The following is a 23,863-nucleotide window of genomic DNA, read 5'->3' as shown; positions in this document are numbered from 1 at the left end:
CCAGGGGTAGGATCTGGGACCAGGTTTAGAAGCTGGGGACAGGGGTAGGAGCTGGGCCCAAGACCTGGGACCAGGGGTAGGAGCTGGATCCAGGGGTAGGAGCTGGGACCAGGGGTAGGGTCTGGAACCAGGGGTAGGAGCTGGGACCAGGGGTAGGAGCTGGGGGTCAGGGGTAGGAGCTGGGACCAAGAGCTGGAGCTGGGATCATGGGTAGGGGCTGGTACCAGGGGTAAGATCTGGAACCAGGGGTAGGTGCTGGGACCATGGGTAGGAGCTGGAGCCAGGGGTAGGAGCTGGGACCAGGGTTATGAGCTGGAACCAGGGGTAGGAGCTGGGGCCTAGACCTGGGACCAGGGGTATGAGCTGGGGCCAGGGGTAGGAGCTGGGGCCAAGACCTGGGGCCAGGGATAGGAGCTGGAACCAGGCGTAGGAGCTGGGACCAGGAGTAGGGGCTGGAACCAGGGGTAGGAGCTGGGACCAGGGGTAGGAGCTGGGGGTCAGGGGTAGGAGCTGGGACCAAGAGCTGGAGCTGGGACCAGGGGTAGGAGCTGGAACCAGAGGTAGGAGCTGGAACCAGGGGTAGGAGCTGGGAACAGGGGTAGGAGCTGGAACCAGGGGTAGGAGCTGGGACCAGGGGTAGGAGCTGGGGCCAGGGGCAGGAGCTGGGACCAGGGGTAGGAGCTGGGGACAAGACCTGGGACCAGGGGTAGGAGATGGGGCCAGAGGTAGGAGCTGGAACCAGGGGTAGGAGCTGGGAACAGGGGTAGGAGCTGGAACCAGGGGTAGCAGCTGGAACCAGGGGTAGGAGCTGGGGCCAGGGGTAGGAGCTGGGGTCAGGGGTAAGAGGTGGGACCAGGGGTAGGATCTGGGACCTGGGGTAGGAGCCGGGGCCAGGGGTAGGAGCTGGGGCCAGGGGTAGGAGCTGGGACCAGGGGTAGGAGCTGGGACCAGGGGTAGGAGCTGGGACAAGGGGTAGGAGCTGGGGCCAGGGGCAGGAGCTGGGACCAGGGGTAGGAGCTGGGGCCAGGGGTAGGAGCTGGAACCAGGGGTAGGAGCTGGGACCAGGGTTAGAAGCTGGGGGTCAGGGGTAGTAGCTGGGACCAGGGGTAGGAGCTGGAACCAGGGGTAGGAGCTGGGGCCAAGACCTGGGACCAGGGGTAGGAGCTGGAACCAGGGGTAGGAGCTGGAACCAGGGGTAGGAGCTGGGGCCAGGGATAGGAGCTGGAACCAGGAGTAGGGGCTGGAACCAGGGGTAGGAGCTGGGACCAGGGGTAGGAGCTGGGGGTCAGGGGTAGGAGCTGGGACCAAGAGCTGGAGCTGGGGCCAGGGGTAGGAGATGGGGCCAAGACCTGGGACCAGGGGTAGGAGCTGGGGCCAGGGGTAGGAGCTGGGACCAGGTGTAGGAGCTGGGACCAGGGGTAGGAGCTGGGGTCAGGGGTAAGAGGTGGGACCAGGGGTAAGAGGTGGGACCAGGGGTAGGATCTGGGACCAGGGGTAGGAGCTGGGGCCAGGGGTAGGAGCTGGGACCAGGGGTAGGAACTGGGACCAGGGGTAGGAGCTGGGACCAGGGGTAGGAGCTGGGACCAGGGGTAGGAGCTGGGACCAGGGGTTGGGGATGGAGACAGGGGTATTAGACCCAGCATTAAACTGTTAGATGTGTTCCAAATGGCACCCTTTATAGTGCATAGGGATCTGGTCAAAAGTAGTGCACTACATAGGGAATAGGGATTTGGTCAAAAGTAGTGCACTACATAGGGAATAGGGAGTCATTTGGGACACATTCCAAATGTCCACACTATCCTTAGAAGCACACTCTTCACAGCCTTCTTACCAAACAATGATATCCTATGTCTGACAAGAAGTCCCAGTTTGCAGAACAGACTGAAGAGAAGATGAAGAAAACGTAAGAGGAAAGAGGGGAAACAAAGACAGAGATAATCAAGTGACGCAACTTGAAGATGAAGAAGAATAGTCTGCTTCATAAGAACGAGTGATGTCTGAATCACTCAGATTTACACATCTACAGAGCTACAGTCCAGGGTTTCAAAGCAACACTGTGTCAGGACTAGAGCTACAGTGAGGGTTTCAAAACAACACTGTCAGGACTAGAGCTACAGTCCAGGGTTTCAAAACAACACTGTGTCAGGACTAGAGCTACAGTCCAGGGTTTCAAAACAACACTGTGTCAGGACTAGAGCTACAGTCCAGGGTTTCAAAACAACACTGTGTCAGGACTAGAGCTACAGTCTAGGGTTTCAAAACAACACTGTGTCAGGACTAGAGCTACAGTCCAGGGTTTCAAAACAACAGTGTCAGGACTAGAGCTACAGTCTAGTGTTTCAAAACAACACTGTGTCAGGACTAGAGCTACAGTCCAGGGTTGCAAAACAACAGTGTCAGGACTAGAGCTACAGTCTAGTGTTTCAAAACAACACTGTGTCAGGACTAGAGCTACAGTCCAGGGTTTCAAGGCAACACTGTGTCAGGACTAGAGCTACAGTCCAGGGTTTCAAAACAACACTGTGTCAGGACTAGAGCTACAGTCCAGGGTTTCAAAACAACACTGTGTCAGGACTAGAGCTACAGTCCAGGGTTTCAAAACAACACTGTGTCAGGACTAGAGCTACAGTCCAGGGTTTCAAAACAACACTGTGTCAGGACTAGAGCTACAGTCCAGGGTTTCAAAACAACACTGTGTCAGGACTAGAGCTACAGTCCAGGGTTTCAAAACAACACTGTGTCAGGACTAGAGCTACAGTCCAGGGTTTCAAAACAACACTGTGTCAGGACTAGAGCTACAGTCCAGGGTTTCAAAACAACACTGTGTCAGGACTAGAGCTACAGTCCAGGGTTTCAAAACAACACTGTGTCAGGACTAGAGCTACAGTCCAGGGTTTCAAAGCAACACTGTGTCAGGACTAGAGCTACAGTCCAGGGTTTCAAAACAACACTGTGTCAGGACTAGAGCTACAGTCCTGGGTTTCAAGGCAACACTGTGTCAGGACTAGAGCTACAGTCCAGGGTTTCAAAACAACACTGTGTCAGGACTAGAGCTACAGTCTAGGGTTTCAAAACAACACTGTGTCAGGACTAGAGCTACAGTCTAGGGTTTCAAAACAACACTGTGTCAGGACTAGAGCTACAGTCCTGGGTTTCAAGGCAACACTGTGTCAGGACTAGAGCTACAGTCCAGGGTTTCAAAACAACACTGTGTCAGGACTAGAGCTACAGTCCTGGGTTTCAAGGCAACACTGTGCTCCTGGCACCCCCAAAGGGGGAACTAGCTTCCCCCTGAAACTAAGACAACAGAGTCCCCTGCCCATCTTCTGAAAACATCTGAAACCCGACCTCTTCAAAGAGCACGTTAAACAAACCCAAAGCACCAATCCCATTCCATGTATTAATATTGTACTACAGAGACTGAAGCAATGTATTGGACATGCGAATCTATGTTTAATCTCTCACCTTGTCACCATCTCCTTCTCCTTATTGGAGGCGTGGCCCCCGCTGCTGATTGGTCGGATGGCCGTGGACAGGAAGTAGAGGCGGTGATTCTTGAAGTACTGGTCGACCAATGGCAAGACCACCTAAGGGAGCCCAGGGTTCCATTAGTCTCACGGGTCAGAAATAGTTAATCAGGTGAACGTGAAAGACTCTAGCTTCTCAGAGAGACGAAGGTCATCTCCTGTCCGGTAACCAGTCTGTGTTGCTCGCTAGCTCATCTCATGATTGGACCTTGTTGTTGCCCGGGTGTTGTCCTGGCCTGGGTGTTATTGTACAAGGCCCTGTTGCTTGTCACTATTGTTGGCTGTATTGGCTGTTTGTTGTGGTTGTGTTTCAGATTATTTGGTTGCCCAATAGAAATTCATAGTAAATCATGTATTTAAAAAATAAATAATTAATTGTAAAGAAGAATAGAATATGTTTCTAAACACTTCATTAATCTGAATGTTACCATGATTACATATAATCCTGAATGAATCGTGAATAATAATCAGTGAGAAAGTTACAGACGCACAAATATCATACCTCCAAGACATGCTAACCTCTCATCATTGCAATAACAAGGGAGATTAGCATACCTCCAAGACATGCTAACCTCTCATCATTACAATAACAAGGGAGATTAGCATACCTCCAAGACATGCTAACCTCTCACCATTACAATGACAGGGGAGGTTAGCATGCTAACCCCTCACCATTACAATAACAGGGGAGGTTAGCATACCCCCAAGACAACCTCTCATCATTACAATAACAAGGGAGGTTAGCATACCCCCAAGACATGCTAACCTCTCACCATTACAATAACAGGGAAGGTTAGCATGCTAACCTCTCACCATTTCAATAACAGGGGAGGTTAGCATACCCCCAAGACATGCTAACATCTGACCATTACAATAACAGGGGAGGTTAGCATACCTCCAAGACATGCTAACATCTGACCATTACAATAACAAGGGAGGTTAGCATACCTCCAAGACATGCTAACATCTGACCATTACAATAACAAGGGAGGTTAGCATACCTCCAAGTCATGCTAACCTCTCAACATTACAATAACAGAGGATATGGAATTTTGGGGAGGTATGATATTTAAGCCTCTGTCACTTTCTCGCCTGATATGGACATTAAAGCTGACAGGCTGCACTTTAACCTCATAGTAAGTGTATAATTTCAAGTCCAAAGTGCTGGAGTACGGAGCCCAAACAACCCAACATGCGTCCCTTACGCTACTGCTAATCTCTGTTCATCATAGATGCATAGTCACTTTAACCATATCTACATGTACATACTACCTCAATCAGCCTGACTAACCGGTGTCTGTATGTAGCCTCTCTACTGTATATAGCCTCTCTACTGTATATAGCCTCCCTACTGTATATAGTCTCTCTACTGTATATAGCCTCACTACTGTATATAGCCTCTCTAATGTATATAGCCTCTCTAATGTATATAGCCTCTCTACTGTATATAGCCTCCCTACTGTATATAGCCTCCCTACTGTATATAGCCTCCCTACTGTATATAGCCTCTCTACTGTATATAGCCTCCCTACTGTATATAGCCTCCCTACTGTATATAGCCTCCCTACTGTATATAGCCTCTCTACTGTATATAGCCTCTCTACTGTATATAGCCTCTCTACTGTATATAGCCTCTCTACTGTATATAACCTCTCTACTGTATATAGCCTCTCTACTGTATATAGCCTCTCTACTGTATATAGCCTCTCTACTGTATATAGCCTCTCTACTGTATATAGCCTCTCTACTGTATATAGCCTCTCTACTGTATATAACCTCTCTACTGTATATAGCCTCTCTACTGTATATAGCCTCTCTACTGTATATAGCCTGTCTTTTTACTGTTGTTTTATTTCTTTACTTACCTATTGTTCACCTAACACCTTTTTTGCACTATTGGCTAGAGCCTGTAAGCCTGTAAGTCACGTGACTAATTAACTAATAAACTGATTTGAATTGTCCCACTACGGTTGGAGCTCAGCATATTACGTAAATGCTATTTGGTCTTCTGAGGTTGATGTTTGTGTGTTGTTGAGGTGGTGGGACATGGTGGAGAGAAGCAGGCAGGAGTCAGTCTCACCTTTCCAAAAAACTTCATCTGATGTTCGTGAGGAACGCTCTCTCCTTTCGGTGGTGTCCCAACGTCTTATAGAGGGGAGGGGGACATCAGAACAGGGACATCAGAACAGGGACATCAGAACAGGGACAACAGAACAGGGACAACAGAACAGGGACATCAGAACAGGGACATCAGAACAGGGACAACAGGATTTAGTGGAATAATAGACATTAGTATTGTTCATGTTTAAATTGAAGTAATATTAATTTCAGTAGCAGACAATGGGTTAATCCCCAATGGCACCCTACTCCCTATGTAGTGCACTACTTTATGCTACAGCCCTATTCCCTATATAGTACACTACTTTATACTACAGCCCTATTCCCTATATAGTGCACTACTTTATACTACACACCGATTCCCTATGTAGTGCACAACTTTATACTACAGCCCTATTCCCTATGTAGTGCACTACTGTTGACCAGAGCTCTATGGCAACAGGGTGCCGTTGGGGACGTAACCAATGTGACGTTCATTCCTCACCAGACTCCAGCATGTGTTCGTGGGCCTCGTCTACGTAGGTGATGAGCTGCTGCAGGAAGGTGTAGGCAAAACGCTTCTCCATGGAGGGAGTATCCAACTCCTGCTCTTTCATGGCCCTGTAGAGATAAACCAGTCAGTCAGCCAGTCAGTCAGCCAGCTGACTAAAAACAAAACGCTTCTCCATGGAGGGAGTATCCAACTCCTGCTCTTTCATGGCCCTGTAGAGATAAACCAGTCAGTCAGCCAGTCAGTCAGCCAGCTGACTAAAAACAAAACGCTTCTCCATGGAGGGAGTATCCAACTCCTGCTCTTTCATGGCCCTGTAGAGATAAACCAGTCAGCCAGCCAGCCTGCCAGTCAGACAATCAGTCAGCCAGTCAGTCAGTCAGTCAACCAGTCAGCTTACATACTGATAGACAGACAGACAGTTGGTCAGTCAGTTAGATAATCAGTTAACAACCAGTCAGTCAATCAACCAGTCAGACAGTATAGCCATCCTCACCAGGACACAGTATAACCATCCTCACCTGGACACAGTATAACCATCCTCACCTGGACACAGTATAACCATCCTCACCTGGACACAGTATAACCATCCTCACCTGGACACAGTATAACCATCCTCACCTGGACACAGTATAACCATCCTCACCTGGACACAGTCTAACCATCCTCACCTGGACACAGTATAACCATCCTCACCTGGACACAGTATAACCATCCTCACCTGGACACAGTGTAACCATCCTCACCTGGACACAGTGTAACCATCCTCACCTGGACACAGTATAGCCATCCTCACCTGGACACAGTATAACCATCCTCACCTGGACACAGTGTAACCATCCTCACCTGGACACAGAGTGGCCTTCCTCACCTGGACACAGTATAACCATCCTCACCTGGACACAGTATAACCATCCTCACCTGGACACAGAGTGGCCTTCCTCACCTGGACACAGTATAACCATCCTCACCTGGACACAGTATAACCATCCTCACCTGGACACAGTATAACCATCCTCACCTGGACACAGTATAACCATCCTCACCTGGACACAGTATAACCATCCTCACCTGGATACAGTATAACCATCCTCACCTGGACACAGTATAACCATCCTCACCTGGACACAGTGTAACCATCCTCACCTGGACACAGTGTAACCATCCTCACCTGGACACAGTGTAGCCATCCTCACCTGGACACAGTATAACCATCCTCACCTGGCCACAGTGTAGCCATCCTCACCTGGACACAGTGTAGCCATCCTCACCTGGACACAGTGTAACCATCCTCACCTGGACACAGTGTAGCCATCCTCACCTGGACACAGTATAACCATCCTCACCTGGACACAGTATAACCATCCTCACCTGGACACAGTATAACCATCCTCACCTGGACACAGTATAACCATCCTCACCTGGACACAGTGTAACCATCCTCACCTGGACACAGCATAACCATCCTCACCTGGACACAGTGTAACCATCCTCACCTGGACACAGTATAACAATCCTCACCTGGACACAGTGTAGCCATCCTCACCTGGACACAGTGTAGCCATCCTCACCTGGACACAGTGTAGCCATTTATCTGAAAGAACTTGAGAATGTCTTGGGCTTTTCCTCTGTCTTTGTATTTCTCTCTGGCGGTGAGCGTGTCATAGGGCACCAGTAAGGGATGGTTCCCTCCTCCTGGAACAAGATCAGAGGAAACACTGAGACAGAGAAAGACATTTTGGATGTTTGAAAATAGTGGGGACATTGACCGTTGCGGCGTCTGTGAATGAGAGGACTTCACAGTGTCACAGTGACACCTGCTGGTTGTTAACTGAACTGCAATCGAACCAGCAGTTAGGAAATCAGGTGCAAAGCAACACTACAAGTGTACTACTATAGCACGTCCTAGAACACAGTATAGCTGTGGGCCCAGCCAACACAATATAGCTGTGGGCCCAGCCAACACAGTATAGCTGTGGGCCCAGCCAACACAGTATAGCTGTGGGCCCAGCCAACACAGTGGGCCCAGCCAACAGTATAGCTGTGGGCCCAGCCAACACAGTATAGCTGTGGGCCCAGCCAACACAGTGTAGCTGTGGGCCCAGCCAACACAGTATAGCTGTGGGCCCAGCCAACACAGTATAGCTGTGGGCCCAGCCAACACAGTATAGCTGTGGGCCCAGCCAACAGTATAGCTGTGGGCCCAGCCAACACAGTATAGCTGTGGGCCCAGCCAACACAGTATAGCTGTGGGCCCAGCCAACACAGTGGGCCCAGCCAACACAGTATAGCTGTGAGCCCAGCCAACACAGTATAGCTGTGGGCCCAGCCAACACAGTGGGCCCAGCCAACACAGTATAGCTGTGGGCCCAGCCAACACAGTATAGCTGTGGGCCCAGCCAACACAGTATAGCTGTGGGCCCAGCCAACACAGCATAGCTTTGGGGCCAGCCAACACAGTATAGCTTTGGGGCCAGCCAACACAGTATAGCTGTGGGCCCAGCCAACACAGTATAGCTGTGGGCCCAGCCAACACAGTATAGCTGTTGGCCCAGCCAACACAGTATAGCTGTGGGCCCAGCCAACAGTATAGCTGTGGGCCCAGCCAACACAGTATAGCTGTGGGCCCAGCCAACACAGTATAGCTGTGGGCCCAGCCAACACAGTGGGCCCAGCCAACACAGTATAGCTGTGAGCCCAGCCAACACAGTATAGCTGTGGGCCCAGCCAACACAGTGGGCCCAGCCAACACAGTATAGCTGTGGGCCCAGCCAACACAGTATAGCTGTGGGCCCAGCCAACACAGTATAGCTGTGGGCACAGCCAACACAGTATAGCTGTGGGCCCAGCCAACACAGTATAGCTGTGGGCCCAGCCAACACAGTATAGCTGTGGGCCCAGCCAACACAGTATAGCTGTGAGCCCAGCCAACACAGTATAGCTGTGGGCCCAGCCAACACAGTATAGCTGTGGGCCCAGCCAACACAGTATAGCTGTGGGCCCAGCCAACACGGTATAGCTGTGGGTCCAGCCAACACAGTATAGCTGTAAGCCCAGCCAACACAGTATAGCGTGAGCCCAGCCAACACAGTAGAGCTGTGGGCCCAGCCAACACAGTGGGCCCAGCCAACACAGTATAGCTGTGGGCCCTGTGGGCCCAGCCAACACAGTGGGCCCAGCCAACACAGTATAGCTGTGGGCCCAGCCAACACAGTATAGCTGTGGGCCCAGCCAACACAGTATGGCTGTGAGCCCAGCCAACACAGTATAGCTGTGGGCCCAGCCAACACAGTATAGCTGTGGGCCCAGCCAACACAGTCATTAACCCAACAGATATCTAAGGTCTCTAGTTCTGTCTCTAACAGCTATCTAATGTCTCTAGTTCTGTCTCTAATAGCTACCTAATGTCCTCTAGTTCTGTCTCTAACAGCTATCTAAGGTCTCTAGTTCTGTCTCTAATAGCTACCTAATGTCCTCTAGTTCTGTCTCTAATAGCTACCTAATGTCCTCTAGTTCTGTCTCTAGTTGGATGATTAGCAGATATCTAAGGTCTCTAGTTCTGTCTCTAGTTGGATGATTAGAAGATATCTAAGGTCTCTAGTTCTGTCTCTAGTTGGATGATTAGCAGCTATCTAAGGTCTCTAGTTGGATGTCTAGCAGCAGGGTGAGCTACAGTTGGATGTCTAGCAGATATCTAAGGTCTCTAGTTGGATGTCTAGCAGCAGCGTGAGCTACAGTTGGACGTCTAGCAGCAGGGTGAGCTACAGTTGGATGTCTAGCAGCAGGGTGAGCTACAGTTGGACATCTAGCAGCAGGGTGAGCTACAGTTGGACATCTAGCAGCAGGGTGAGCTACAGTTGGACATCTAGCAGCAGGGTGAGCTACAGTTGGATGTCTAGCAGCAGGGTGAGCTACAGTTGGATGTCTAGCAGCAGAGTGAGCTACAGTTGGACGTCTAGCAGCAGGGTGAGCTACAGTTGGACGTCTAGCAGCAGAGTGAGCTACAGTTGGATGTCTAGCAGCAGAGTGAGCTACAGTTGGACGTCTAGCAGCAGAGTGAGCTACAGTTGGACATCTAGCAGCAGGGTGAGCTACAGTTGGATGTCTAGCAGCAGAGTGAGCTACAGTTGGACGTCTAGCAGCAGAGTGAGCTACAGTTGGATGTCTAGCAGCAGAGTGAGCTACAGTTGGACGTCTAGCAGCAGAGTGAGCTACAGTTGGACATCTAGCAGCAGGGTGAGCTACAGTTGGATGTCTAGCAGCAGAGTGAGCTACAGTTGGACATCTAGCAGCAGGGTGAGCTACAGTTGGACGTCTAGCAGCAGAGTGAGCTACAGTTGGACATCTAGCAGCAGGGTGAGCTACAGTTGGATGTCTAGCAGCAGGGTGAGCTACAGTTGGATGTCTAGCAGCAGAGTGAGCTACAGTTGGACATCTAGCAGCAGGGTGAGCTACAGTTGGATGTCTAGCAGCAGGGTGAGCTACAGTTGGATGTCTAGCAGCAGAGTGAGCTACAGTTGGACGTCTAGCAGCAGAGTGAGCTACAGTTGGACGTCTAGCAGCAGGGTGAGCTACAGTTGGATGTCTAGCAGCAGAGTGAGCTACAGTTGGACGTCTAGCAGCAGGGTGAGCTACAGTTGGATGTCTAGCAGCAGGGTGAGCTACAGTTGGATGTCTAGCAGCAGAGTGAGCTACAGTTGGACATCTAGCAGCAGGGTGAGCTACAGTTGGACGTCTAGCAGCAGGGTGAGCTACAGTTGGATGTCTAGCAGCAGAGTGAGCTACAGTTGGATGTCATGTTACCTTCATCAGAAAAGAGTACTGTTCTACCTATTAAACACAGGAGACAGAGAGAGAGAGAGGTACAGAGGGGCACAGCTACAGATCGAGAACAGGAAACCAGTTACCAAATCAAGACCAGGAACAGCTGGTTACTTGGTGTTGGAAGCTAACAGACCAGATGTAAGTATGTCCTAAAGGACCATCTGTCCGACTGTACGCACCTTTGGCTTCTAGTTCAAGTTTCTTCTTCTTCGCCCAAATATTATGATAGTTCTCTGCAAGCAGTTCTGCCATAGACTGAAAAGAATGGACATAAGAAACACTCAAGTTAATAACTAGACTGGGGCTTACTTTGTCATAACCATTATACACACATCTTGTGTTGCAAGTAACACAGAACTTGTAGCATGTCACTCAGAGCACATGTAGCATGTCACTCAGAGCACGTGTAGCATGTCACTCAGAGTATGTGTAGCGTGTCACTCAGAGCACGTGTAGTGTGTCACTCAGAGCACGTGTAGTGTGTCACTCAGAGCACGTATAGTGTGTCACTCAGAGCACGTGTAATGTGTCACTCAGAGCACGTGTAGCATGTGACTCAGACTGTGTTTATCATGTCAGTCAGATTATGTGTAGCGTGTCACTCAGAGTATGTGTAGCGTGTCACATGTCACTCAGAGTATGTGTAGCGTGTCACATGTCACTCAGAGTACGTGTGGCGTGTCACTCAGAGTATGTGTAGCGTGTCACTCAGAGTATGTGTAGCGTGTCACTCAGAGTATGTGTAGCGTGTCACTCAGAGAATGTGTAGCGTGTCACTCAGAGTATGTGTAGCGTGTCACTCAGAGTATGTGTAGCGTGTCACTCAGAGTATGTGTAGCGTGTCACTCAGAGTATGTGTAGCGTGTCACTCAGAGTATGTGTAGCGTGTCACTCAGAGTATGTGTAGCGTGTCACTCAGAGTATGTGTAGCGTGTCACTCAGAGAATGTGTAGCGTGTCACTCAGAGAATGTGTAGCGTGTCACTCAGAGTATGTGTAGCGTGTCACTCAGAGTATGTGTAGCGTGTCACTCAGAGAATGTGTAGCGTGTCACTCAGAGTATGTGTAGCGTGTCACTCAGAGAATGTGTAGCGTGTCACTCAGAGAATGTGTAGCGTGTCACTCAGAGTATGTGTAGCGTGTCACTCAGAGTATGTGTAGCGTGTCACTCAGAGTATGTGTAGCGTGTCACTCAGAGAATGTGTAGCGTGTCACTCAGAGAATGTGTAGCGTGTCACTCAGAGAATGTGTAGCGTGTCACTCAGAGTATGTGTAACGTATCACTCAGAGTATGTGTAGCGTGTCACTCAGAGTATGTGTAGCGTGTCACTCAGAGAATGTGTAGCGTGTCACTCAGAGTATGTGTATCGTGTCACTCAAAATATGTGTAGCGTGGCACTCAGAGTATGTGCAGCGTGTCACTCAGACTGTGTTTAGCATGTCACATGTCAGTCAGCGTACGTGTAGCGTGTCACTCAGAGTATGTGTAGCGTGTCTCTCAGAGTATGTGTAGCGTGTCACTCAGAGTACGTGTAGCGTGTCACTCAGAGTATGTGTAGCGTGTCACTCAGAGTACGTGTAGCGTGTCACTCAGAGTACGTGTAGCGTGTCACTCAGAGTACGTGTAGCGTGTCACTCAGAGTATGTGTAGCGTGTCACTCAGAGTACGTGTAGCGTGTCACTCAGAGTATGTGTAGCGTGTCACTCAGAGTATGTGTAGCATGTCACTCAGAGTATGTGTAGCGTGTCACTCAGAGTATGTGTAGCGTGTCACTCAGAGTATGTGTAGCATGTCACTCAGAGTATGTGTAGCGTGTCACTCAGAGTATGTGTAGCATGTCACTCACGTGCAGGTCCCGGGACAGTGTCACATTGCTCATGTCGATGGGTCTGGGGCTGAAACCTGGAGCTCCTTCGACAGAGTGTTGCTGGGAAGAACACAGAGGGAGAGACAGGACTGTTATCTACTTGACATGTCCTGTAGTCTCAGGACTCTTCTAAGGACTGTTAGATACTTGACATGTCCTGTAGTCTCAGATCCTGTTAGATACTTGACATGTCCTGTGTCTCAGGACTCTTCTCAGGACTGTTATCTACTTGACATGTCCTGTAGTCTCAGATCCTGTTAGATACTTGACATGTCCTGTGTCTCAGGACTCTTCTCAGGACTGTTAGCTACTTGACATGTCCTGTACTTTGCTCTGACAGGTGAAGGACATACTGTATATTCCGCTATGCTGAAACAGTCAGTATCTACTATTGGGAATGTCCCTATTGAGCTGTGGAGTGTATGAATCAGAGAGGAGATTGGACGACCACGTAAAGGTAATTACTAGGAGCAGTATAACACAGTGCATTAGAATGGATGGAGCAGCTGGAAGTGTGTCACATCACAGTCAGTACTGTACGTTGTTACTGTAAGGCTGTGACCGCCTCCTACCTGGCTGATCTGAGAGATCCTACGTGCTCTGTTGTGTAGGCTGGCTGGGTCTCCCTCCCTGGTCCTCTCTATGCTCCAGCACCACATCACCATCGTCTTCAGAGACTCCTTGATAGGCCAGCGGTACAACTCTTTATCCTAGAGGGACACAGAGAAGAGACTCAGAAAGAGACTGGACGGTAGACAGATATATCTCACAGGGAAGAGACTCAGAGAGAGACTGGACGGTAGACAGATATATCTCACAGGGAAGAGACTCAGAGAGAGACTGGACGGTAGACAGATATATCTCACAGGGAAGAGACTCAGAGAGAGACTGGACGGTAGACAGATATATCTCACAGAGAAGAGACGCAGAGAGAGACTGGAGGTTTGAAACAAAAACCGTCAGACTCAGTTCACATAGAGAAACTGTGTCTGACCTGGTTGTTGATAAACTGTGTCTGATCTGGTTGTTGATAAACTGTGTCTGACCTGGTTGTTGATGAACTGTGTCTGACCTGGTTGTTGATGAACTGAGTCTGACCTGGTTGTTGATGAACTGTGTCTGACCTGGTTGTTGATGAACTGTGTCTGACCTGGTTGTTGATGTACTGAGTCTGACCTGGTTGTTGATGAACTGTGTCTGACCTGGTTGTTAATGAACTGAGTCTGACCTGGTTGTTGATGAACTGTGTCTGACCTGGTTGTTGATGAACTGTGTCTGACCTGGTTGTTGATGAACTGAGTCTGACCAGGTTGTTGATGAACTGAGTCTGACCTGGTTGTTGATGAACTGTGTCTGACCTGGTTGTTGATTAACTGAGTCTGACCTGGTTGTTGATGAACTGTGTCTGACCTGGTTGTTGATTAACTGAGTCTGACCTGGTTGTTGATGAACTGTGTCTGACCTGGTTGTTGATTAACTGAGTCTGACCTGGTTGTTGATGAACTGAGTCTGACCAGGTTGTTGATGAACTGAGTCTGACCTGGTTGTTGATGAACTGAGTCTGACCTGGTTGTTGATGAACTGTGTCTGACCTGGTTGTTGATTAACTGAGTCTGACCTGGTTGTTGATGAACTGTGTCTGAACTGGTTGTTGATGAACTGAGTCTGACCTGGTTGTTGATGAACTGAGTCTGACCTGGTTGTTGATGAACTGTGTCTGACCTGGTTGTTGATGAACTGTGTCTGACCTGGTTGTTGATGTACTGAGTCTGACCTGGTTGTTGATGAACTGTGTCTGACCTGGTTGTTAATGAACTGAGTCTGACCTGGTTGTTGATGAACTGTGTCTGACCTGGTTGTTGATGAACTGTGTCTGACCTGGTTGTTGATGAACTGAGTCTGACCAGGTTGTTGATGAACTGAGTCTGACCTGGTTGTTGATGAACTGTGTCTGACCTGGTTGTTGATTAACTGAGTCTGACCTGGTTGTTGATGAACTGTGTCTGACCTGGTTGTTGATTAACTGAGTCTGACCTGGTTGTTGATGAACTGTGTCTGACCTGGTTGTTGATTAACTGAGTCTGACCTGGTTGTTGATGAACTGAGTCTGACCAGGTTGTTGATGAACTGAGTCTGACCTGGTTGTTGATGAACTGAGTCTGACCTGGTTGTTGATGAACTGTGTCTGACCTGGTTGTTGATTAACTGAGTCTGACCTGGTTGTTGATGAACTGTGTCTGAACTGGTTGTTGATGAACTGAGTCTGACCTGGTTGTTGATGAACTGAGTCTGACCAGGTTGTTGATGAACTGAGTCTGACCTGGCTGTTGATGAACTGTGTCTGACCTGGTTGTTGATGAACTGTGTCTGACCTGGTTGTTGATGAACTGAGTCTGACCTGGTAGTTGATGAACTGAGTCTGACCTGGTTGTTGATAAACTGTGTCTGACCTGGTTGTTGATGAACTGTGTCTGACCTGACCTGGTTGTTGATGAACTGTGTCTGACCTGGTTGTTGATGAACTGTGTCTGACCTGGTTGTTGATGAACTGAGTCTGACCTGGTTGTTAATGAACTGAGTCTGACCTGGTTGTTGATGAACTGAGTCTGACCTGACCTGGTTGTTGATGAACTGTGTCTGACCTGGTTGCTGACTAACAAATGATAGAACACAGCCTCGTGTTCCAGTACGATCTTACCTTCTCTGACAACCCTTTATAGGGCTTGAGGAGAGGGTGGACTTTAGAGGCCTCACACACCTTGTCCCCGTGAACCCAGCCGTTGGAAAACTGAGACAGACGAGAGAGAGATATTGGAGCGAGAGCGAAATAGATTAATGAATTAATCAATGACTGAATATATGAATCAATGACTGAATCAATGGCTTAAGCAATGAATCAGTGACAGAATCAATGACTCAATGACTGACTCAATGAATCAATGACAGAATCAATGAATCAATGGCTGAATCAATTAATCAAAGATTTAATCAATGACTGAATCAATGAATAAATGGATGAATCAATGAATCAATGACTGAATCAATGAATCATTGGCTGAATCAATGAATCAAAGATTGAATCAATGACTTAATCAATGAATCAATGAATCAAAGATTTAATCAATGACTGAATCAATGAATCAATGGCTGAACCAATGAATCAGTGACTGAATCAATGAATCAATGGCTGAATCAATGAATCAGTGACTGAATCAATTAATCAATGACTGAATCAATTCATCAATTCCTTAATCAATCAAGCGCTTCGAGACAACCCCCTCACCTTGTCCATGGACCACTTGTCATGTGAATGCTCAGCATATTTACTGACAAAGTGATCCAGCTTCTCCGGGACGTTCACACTGGGCCACAGCAGGGACACAAAAGAAGTACAACGACCGTCACTGTCACACGCCCAATCAGAAAGAAGAGAATACCTTGATGTATTCAGACTGAATCAACTGAATCAACGGTGTCTTACTTGGTGGTGTCTGCTGGCTGTGGGTTGAAGTTTCCTTCTGCGTCCATAGAGGACTGTTTCTCCATCACGGCCACATAGTTACTCTCCATGTAGTCAGGTGGTAGTGCCCCAGCCACGGCACTCAGACACGGGAGAGCCAGCTTAAACAGCTCCTGATCATACCTCTGGAGAGGGAGAGGAGACCGCTACATATGAAGAGAGAGTGTGTGTGTGTGTGTGTGGATGTGTATATGTAGTCAGGAACCACAGCACTCAGACACGGGAGAGCCAGCTTAAACAGCTCCTGTTAATACCTCTGGAGAGGGAGAGGAGACCGCTACATATGAAGAGAGAGTGCGTGTGTGTGTGTGTGTGTGTGTGTGTGTGTGTGTGTATATGTGTGTGTAGTCAGGAACCACAGCACCCAGACATGACAGAGAGAGTTTAAACAGCTTCTGGACCCCTGGTCGGGGCAGGACAGAGACAGTTTAAACTGGACCCCTGGTCGGGGCAGGACAGAGACAGTTTAAACAGCTTCTGGACCCCTGGTCGGGGCAGGACAGAGACAGTTTAAACTGGACCCCTGGTCGGGGCAGGACAGAGACAGTTTAAACTGGACCCCTGGTCGGGGCAGGACAGAGACAGTTTAAACTGGACCCCTGGTCGGGGCAGGACAGAGACAGTTTAAACTGGACCCCTGGTCGGGGCAGGACAGAGACAGTTTAAACTGGACCCCTGGTCGGGGCAGGACAGAGACAGTTTAAACAGCTTCTGGACCCCTGGTCGGGGCAGGACAGAGACAGTTTAAACTGGACCCCTGGTCGGGGCAGGACAGAGACAGTTTAAACTGGACCCCTGGTCGGGGCAGGACAGAGACAGTTTAAACTGGACCCCTGGTCGGGGCAGGACAGAGACAGTTTAAACAGCTCCTGGACCCCTGGTCGGGGCAGGACAGAGACAGTTTAAACAGCTTCTGGACCCCTGGTCGGGGCAGGACAGAGACAGTTTAAACAGCTTCTGGACCCCTGGTCGGGGCAGGACAGAGACAGTTTAAACTGGACCCCTGGTCGGGGCAGGACAGAGACAGTTTAAACTGGACCCCTGGTCGGGGCAGGACAGAGACAGTTTAAACAGCTCCTGGACCCCTGGTCGGGGCAGGACAGAGACAGTTTAAACAGCTTCTGAACCCCTGGTCGGGGCAGGACAGAGACAGTTTAAACAGCTCCTGGACCCCTGGTCGGGGCAGGACAGAGACAGTTTAAACAGCTTCTGGACCCCTGGTCGGGGCAGGACAGAGACAGTTTAAACAGCTTCTGGACCCCTGGTCGGGGCAGGACAGAGACAGTTTAAACAGCTTCTGGACCCCTGGTCGGGGCAGGACAGAGACAGTTTAAACAGCTTCTGGACCCCTGGTCGGGGCAGGACAGAGACAGTTTAAACTGGACCCCTGGCCGGGGCAGGACAGAGACAGTTTAAACTGGACCCCTGGTCGGGGCAGGAAAGAGACAGTTTAAACAGCTTCAGGACCCCTGGTCGGGGCAGGACAGAGAAAGATTATACTGGACAGAGACAGTTTAAACTGGACCCCTGGTCGGGGCAGGACAGAGACAGTTTAAACTGGACCCCTGGTCGGGGCAGGACAGAGACAGTTTAAACTGGACCCCTGGTCGGGGCAGGACAGAGACAGATGATGAACAAGACGATGTGAGTGAAGTTACAAGGTGTATTGGATTCCAACTGTATGGATTGAGAGGGTACGATAGTATGGTAGGTGATGTTTCCCACTGACCACTAGAGGGCCCTAAACCATCACAATCTCAGCATCTTCAATAGGTACAACCCTGTGACAGTAGATGGACTGAATACCACAGTAGATGGACTGAATACCACAGTAGATGGACTGAATACCACAGTAGATGGACTGAATACCACAGTAGATGGACTGAATACCACAGTAGATGGACTGAATACCACAGTAGATGGACTGAATACCACAGTAGATGGACTGAATACCACAGTACATGTAGTCCACAGGAGGTTGGTGACACCTTCATTTTGGGAGGACGGCGCTCGTTGTAATGGCTGGAGCGGGAAATCAGCGGAATGGTTTCGAATACATCCGACACGTGGTTTCCACGGTTTCCAGGTGTTTCGATGCCGATCCCCTTTACTCCGTTGCAGACATTAATACGAGCCCGTCCTCCTCCCCTCACCAGCCACCACTGGATGTAGTCTGTACCTTGCGAGACAGAGCATCGAAGATGCCCCAGAACAGCTTCCTGGAGAGATGCAGCTCTTCGTCAGACGACGCCCCAAAGCTCCCCCAGCCGCCCGTCAGACAGTAGTACTTCCAACAACGCTCATAGTGATTGGTCAACAGCTGAAACATCAAGATTCGCAGTCTACAATCGTGCTCAAAGATGCATGATTACTGAACACCTCAGAAACACACACAATACTATAATGAGGTTGGAGGATGTGGTTGGAGGAGGAGGTTGGAGGAGGAGGAGGAGGTTGGATGAGGATGAGGTTGGAGGAGGAGGATGTTGGATGAGGATGAGGTTGGAGGATGAGGTTGGATGAGGTTGGAGGAGGAGGAGGAGGTTGGATGAGGATGAGGTTGGAGGAGGAGGATGTTGGATGAGGATGAGGTTGGATGAGGTTGGAGGAGGATAAGGTTGGAGGAGGAGGAGGAGGTTGAAGGAGGATGAGGAGGAGGATGATGGAGGAGGAGGTTGAAGGAGGATGAGGAGGAGGATGATGGAGGAGGAGGTTAGAGGAGGATGAGGAGGAGGTTGGATGAGGTTGGAGGATGAGGTTGGAGGAGGATGAGGAGGAGGATGATGGAGGAGGAGGTTGGATAAGGTTGGAGTATGAGGTTGGAGGAGGAGGTTGGAGGAGGGAGGGATGGAAGGAAGGAGGGAGGAGGAGGCTGGAGGAGGAGGCTGGATGAGGTTGGAGGATGAGGTTGGCGGATGAGGTTGGAGGACATTGTGTCAGGAGATTAGCCACATGGCGGGCTACAGAGAAGAAGACCTAATGAAACCTTGAGAGGCATCTTGGTGTGTTCGTTGAGGAGAGGAACATCGAACACCAAGCGTCTCAGCAGGTGTTGCATCATGGACGGCCTCAGTTGACTGGGAACACACACACACACACACACACACACACACACACACACACACACAGAGGCTTATTAAAGGACCACTACCGAAGTAGGAAAGTGTACCTCTAACAGTGGGGTGTACCCCTAGTGTACCCCTTTGCTATAGCAGGAAAAAAATCCTGAAGTAACAGGAAATGTGAATTATTATGTAGATTATAATGAATGGACATTTCTGTAGGGGTTGATAATCTAGTCTGACATTTCTAAATCGTAATTACAAAACTTCAGAAGCCTTATAAAACCTCAAATACATTACACATTTTAAATGTTCATCCACAGGATGATCAAATTAACATCCTACATCTGTAGCCAGAAGACAGATAGTCACATAGAGAGTGTTTCCATCCCTACAGTTGTAACCATTCCTTACCCACAGGTGGCCGGTCAAATATACTAGCAGAGAGTAACCCGAAAGCCATCCCTTACCCACAGGTGGCCGGTCAAATATACTAGCAGAGAGTAACCCGAAAGCCATTCCTTACCCACAGGTGGCCGGTCAAATATACTAGCAGAGAGTAACCCGAAAGCCATTCCTTACCCACAGGTGGCGAGTCAAATATACTAGCAGAGAGTAACCCGAAAGCCATCCCTTACCCACAGGTGGCCAGCAGACACTCCTCGATAGCGTCTCTCTGTGCCTTGGTGAGGCAGCATCCTTTAGAGAGACGGTAGACGGTGTGAAGCAGAGAGTCTATGAGCGAGGCGTAGGGCTCTGTCCCAGCGAACAGCGGGGCACACTTAGTGAGCAGGGGAAGAACCGCTGTACACAGGTACCTGTTGAGGGCCAGGGCCATGTCTGTAGAGCTCAGAGCAGCCTGGGGGGAGGAACATAGAGACAACACAGGGACGAGGTTAGGGTCAGGGCCATGTCTGTAGAGGTCAGAGCAGCCTGGGGGGAGAAACATAGAGATAACACAGGGACGAGGTTAGGGTCAGGGCCATGTCTATAGAGGTCAGAGCAGCCTGGGGGGAGAAACATAGAGATAACACAGGGACGAGGTTAGGGTCAGGGCCATGTCTGTAGAGCTCAGAGCAGCCTGGGGGGAGGAACATAGAGACAACACAGGGACGAGGTTAGGGTCAGGGCCATGTCTGTAGAGCTCAGAGCAGCCTGGGGGAGAAACATAGGGACAACACAGGGACGAGGTTAGGGTCAGGGCCATGTCTGTAGAGCTCAGAGCAGCCTGGGGGGAGAAACATAGAGACAACACAGGGACGAGGTTAGGGTCAGGGGTTAGAGACTTACTGCATCTACAAGGTTAGAGACTCACTGTGTCTACATGGTTAGAGACTCACTGTGTCTATAGGGTTAGAGACTCACTGTGTCTACAGGGTTAGAGACTCACTGTGTCTACAGGGTTAGAGACTCACTGTGTCTACAGGGTTAGAGACTCACTGTGTCTACAGGGTTAGAGACTCACTGTGTCTACAGGGTTAGAGACTCACTGTGTCTACAGGGTTAGAGACTCACTGTGTCTACAGGGTTAGAGACTCACTGTGTCTACAGGGTTAGAGACTCACTGTGTCTACAGGGTTAGGGACTCACTGTGTCTACAGGGTTAGAGACTCACTGTGTCTACAGGGTTAGAGACTCACTGTGTCTACAGGGTTAGGGACTCACTGTGTCTATAGGGTTAGAGACTCACTGTGTCTACAGGGTTAGAGACTTACTGTGTCTACAGGGTTAGGGACTCACTGTGTCTACAGGGTTAGAGACTCACTGTGTCTACAGGGTTAGAGACTCACTGTGTCTACAGGGTTAGAGACTCACTGTGTCTACAGGGTTAGGGACTCACTATGTCTATAGGGTTAGAGACTCACTGTGTCTACAGGGTTAGAGACTCACTGTGTCTACAGGGTTAGGGACTCACTGTGTCTACAGGGTTAGGGACTCACTGTGTCTATAGGGTTAGAGACTCACTGTGTCTACAGGGTTAGAGACTCACTGTGTCTACAGGGTTAGAGACTCACTGTGTCTATAAGGTTAGAGACTCACTGTGTCTACAGGGTTAGAGACTCACTGTGTCTACAGGGTTAGAGACTCACTGTGTCTACAGGGTTAGAGACTCACTGTGTCTACAGGGTTAGAGACTCACTGTGTCTACAGGGTTAGAGACTCACTATGTCTACAGGGTTAGAGACTCACTGTGTCTACAGGGTTAGAGACTCACTGTGTCTATAGGGTTAGAGACTCACTGTGTCTACAGGGTTAGAGACTCACTGTGTCTACAGGGTTAGAGACTCACTGTGTCTACAGGGTTAGAGACTCACTGTGTCTACAGGGTTAGGGACTCACTGTGTCTACAGGGTTAGGGACTCACTGTGTCTACAGGGTTAGAGACTCACTGTGTCTACAGGGTTAGAGACTCACTGTGTCTACAGGGTTAGGGACTCACTGTGTCTACAGGGTTAGAGACTCACTGTGTCTACAGGGTTAGAGACTCACTGTGTCTACAGGGTTAGGGACTCACTGTGTCTATAGGGTTAGAGACTCACTGTGTCTATAAGGTTTGGGTTAGAGACTCACTGTGTCTACAGGGTTAGAGACTCACTGTGTCTATAAGGTTTGGGTTAGAGACTCACTGTGTCTACAGGGTTAGAGACTCACTGTGTCTACAGGGTTAGGGACTCACTGTGTCTATAGGGTTAGAGACTCACTGTGTCTATAAGGTTTGGGTTAGAGACTCACTGTGTCTACAGGGTTAGAGACTCACTGTGTCTATAAGGTTTGGGTTAGAGACTCACTGTGTCTACAGGGTTAGAGACTCACTGTGTCTACAGGGTTAGGGACACACTGTGTCTATAGGGTTAGAGACTCACTGTGTCTAAAGGGTTAGAGACTCACTGTGTCTACAGGGTTAGGGACTCACTGTGTCTACAGGGTTAGAGACTTACTGTGTCTACAGGGTTAGAGACTCACTGTGTCTACAGGGTTAGAGACTCACTGTGTCTACAGGGTTAGGGACTCACTGTGTCTATAGGGTTAGAGACTCACTGTGTCTACAGGGTTAGAGACTCACTGTGTCTACAGGGTTAGAGACTCACTGTGTCTACAGGGTTAGAGACTCACTGTGTCTACAGGGTTAGAGACTCACTGTGTCTACAGGGTTAGAGACTCACTGTGTCTACAGGGTTAGAGACTCACTGTGTCTACAGGGTTAGGGACTCACTGTGTCTACAGGGTTAGAGACTCACTGTGTCTACAGGGTTAGAGACTCACTGTGTCTACAGGGTTAGGGACTCACTGTGTCTATAGGGTTAGAGACTCACTGTGTCTACAGGGTTAGAGACTCACTGTGTCTACAGGGTTAGGGACTCACTGTGTCTACAGGGTTAGAGACTCACTGTGTCTACAGGGTTAGAGATTCACTGTGTCTACAGGGTTAGAGACTCACTGTGTCTACAGGGTTAGGGACTCACTGTGTCTATAGGGTTAGAGACTCACTGTGTCTACAGGGTTAGAGACTCACTGTGTCTACAGGGTTAGGGACTCACTGTGTCTACAGGGTTAGGGACTCACTGTGTCTATAGGGTTAGAGACTCACTGTGTCTACAGGGTTAAAGACTCACTGTGTCTACAGGGTTAGAGACTCACTGTGTCTATAGGGTTAGAGACTCACTGTGTCTACAGGGTTAGAGACTCACTGTGTCTACAGGGTTAGAGACTCACTGTGTCTATAAGGTTAGAGACTCACTGTGTCTACAGGGTTAGAGACTCACTGTGTCTACAGGGTTAGAGACTCACTGTGTCTACAGGGTTAGAGACTCACTGTGTCTACAGGGTTAGAGACTCACTGTGTCTACAGGGTTAGAGACTCACTATGTCTACAGGGTTAGAGACTCACTGTGTCTACAGGGTTAGAGACTCACTGTGTCTATAGGGTTAGAGACTCACTGTGTCTACAGGGTTAGAGACTCACTGTGTCTACAGGGTTAGAGACTCACTGTGTCTACAGGGTTAGAGACTCACTGTGTCTACAGGGTTAGGGACTCACTGTGTCTACAGGGTTAGGGACTCACTGTGTCTACAGGGTTAGAGACTCACTGTGTCTACAGGGTTAGAGACTCACTGTGTCTACAGGGTTAGGGACTCACTGTGTCTATAGGGTTAGAGACTCACTGTGTCTACAGGGTTAGAGACTCACTGTGTCTACAGGGTTAGGGACTCACTGTGTCTATAGGGTTAGAGACTCACTGTGTCTATAAGGTTTGGGTTAGAGACTCACTGTGTCTACAGGGTTAGAGACTCACTGTGTCTACAGGGTTAGAGACTCACTGTGTCTATAAGGTTTGGGTTAGAGACTCACTGTGTCTACAGGGTTAGAGACTCACTGTGTCTACAGGGTTAGAGACTCACTGTGTCTACAGGGTTAGAGACTCACTGTGTCTACAGGGTTAGAGACTCACTGTG

General features: G+C 49.4%; 1 protein-coding gene across 1 annotated transcript in view; it reads right to left on the bottom strand.

Annotated features, from left to right (window-relative positions):
- LOC110516746 (ryanodine receptor 2) overlaps positions 1 to 23,863 on the bottom strand; it is a 563,076-nt gene that overhangs the window by 131,445 nt on the left and 407,768 nt on the right. Inside the window, exons 51-64 of the mRNA XM_036960048.1 lie at positions 20,047 to 20,267; positions 19,333 to 19,423; positions 18,526 to 18,666; positions 16,308 to 16,471; positions 16,110 to 16,188; positions 15,525 to 15,614; positions 13,399 to 13,536; positions 12,806 to 12,886; positions 11,139 to 11,214; positions 7,707 to 7,830; positions 6,130 to 6,245; positions 5,608 to 5,672; positions 3,466 to 3,587; positions 1,832 to 1,881 (exon numbers count right to left, since the gene is read on the bottom strand). Coding sequence (XP_036815943.1) covers positions 1,832 to 1,881; positions 3,466 to 3,587; positions 5,608 to 5,672; positions 6,130 to 6,245; positions 7,707 to 7,830; positions 11,139 to 11,214; positions 12,806 to 12,886; positions 13,399 to 13,536; positions 15,525 to 15,614; positions 16,110 to 16,188; positions 16,308 to 16,471; positions 18,526 to 18,666; positions 19,333 to 19,423; positions 20,047 to 20,267 — 1,558 coding nt within the window. The remainder of the gene's footprint in view (positions 1 to 1,831; positions 1,882 to 3,465; positions 3,588 to 5,607; positions 5,673 to 6,129; positions 6,246 to 7,706; positions 7,831 to 11,138; positions 11,215 to 12,805; positions 12,887 to 13,398; positions 13,537 to 15,524; positions 15,615 to 16,109; positions 16,189 to 16,307; positions 16,472 to 18,525; positions 18,667 to 19,332; positions 19,424 to 20,046; positions 20,268 to 23,863) is intronic.

The sequence above is a fragment of the Oncorhynchus mykiss genome, chromosome 23 (genome assembly GCF_013265735.2).
Source record: "Oncorhynchus mykiss isolate Arlee chromosome 23, USDA_OmykA_1.1, whole genome shotgun sequence".
Taxonomy (NCBI): domain Eukaryota; kingdom Metazoa; phylum Chordata; class Actinopteri; order Salmoniformes; family Salmonidae; genus Oncorhynchus; species Oncorhynchus mykiss.
The sequence above is the reverse complement of the archived record's forward strand: the minus strand, read 5'-3'. Positions and strand labels throughout refer to the sequence as shown.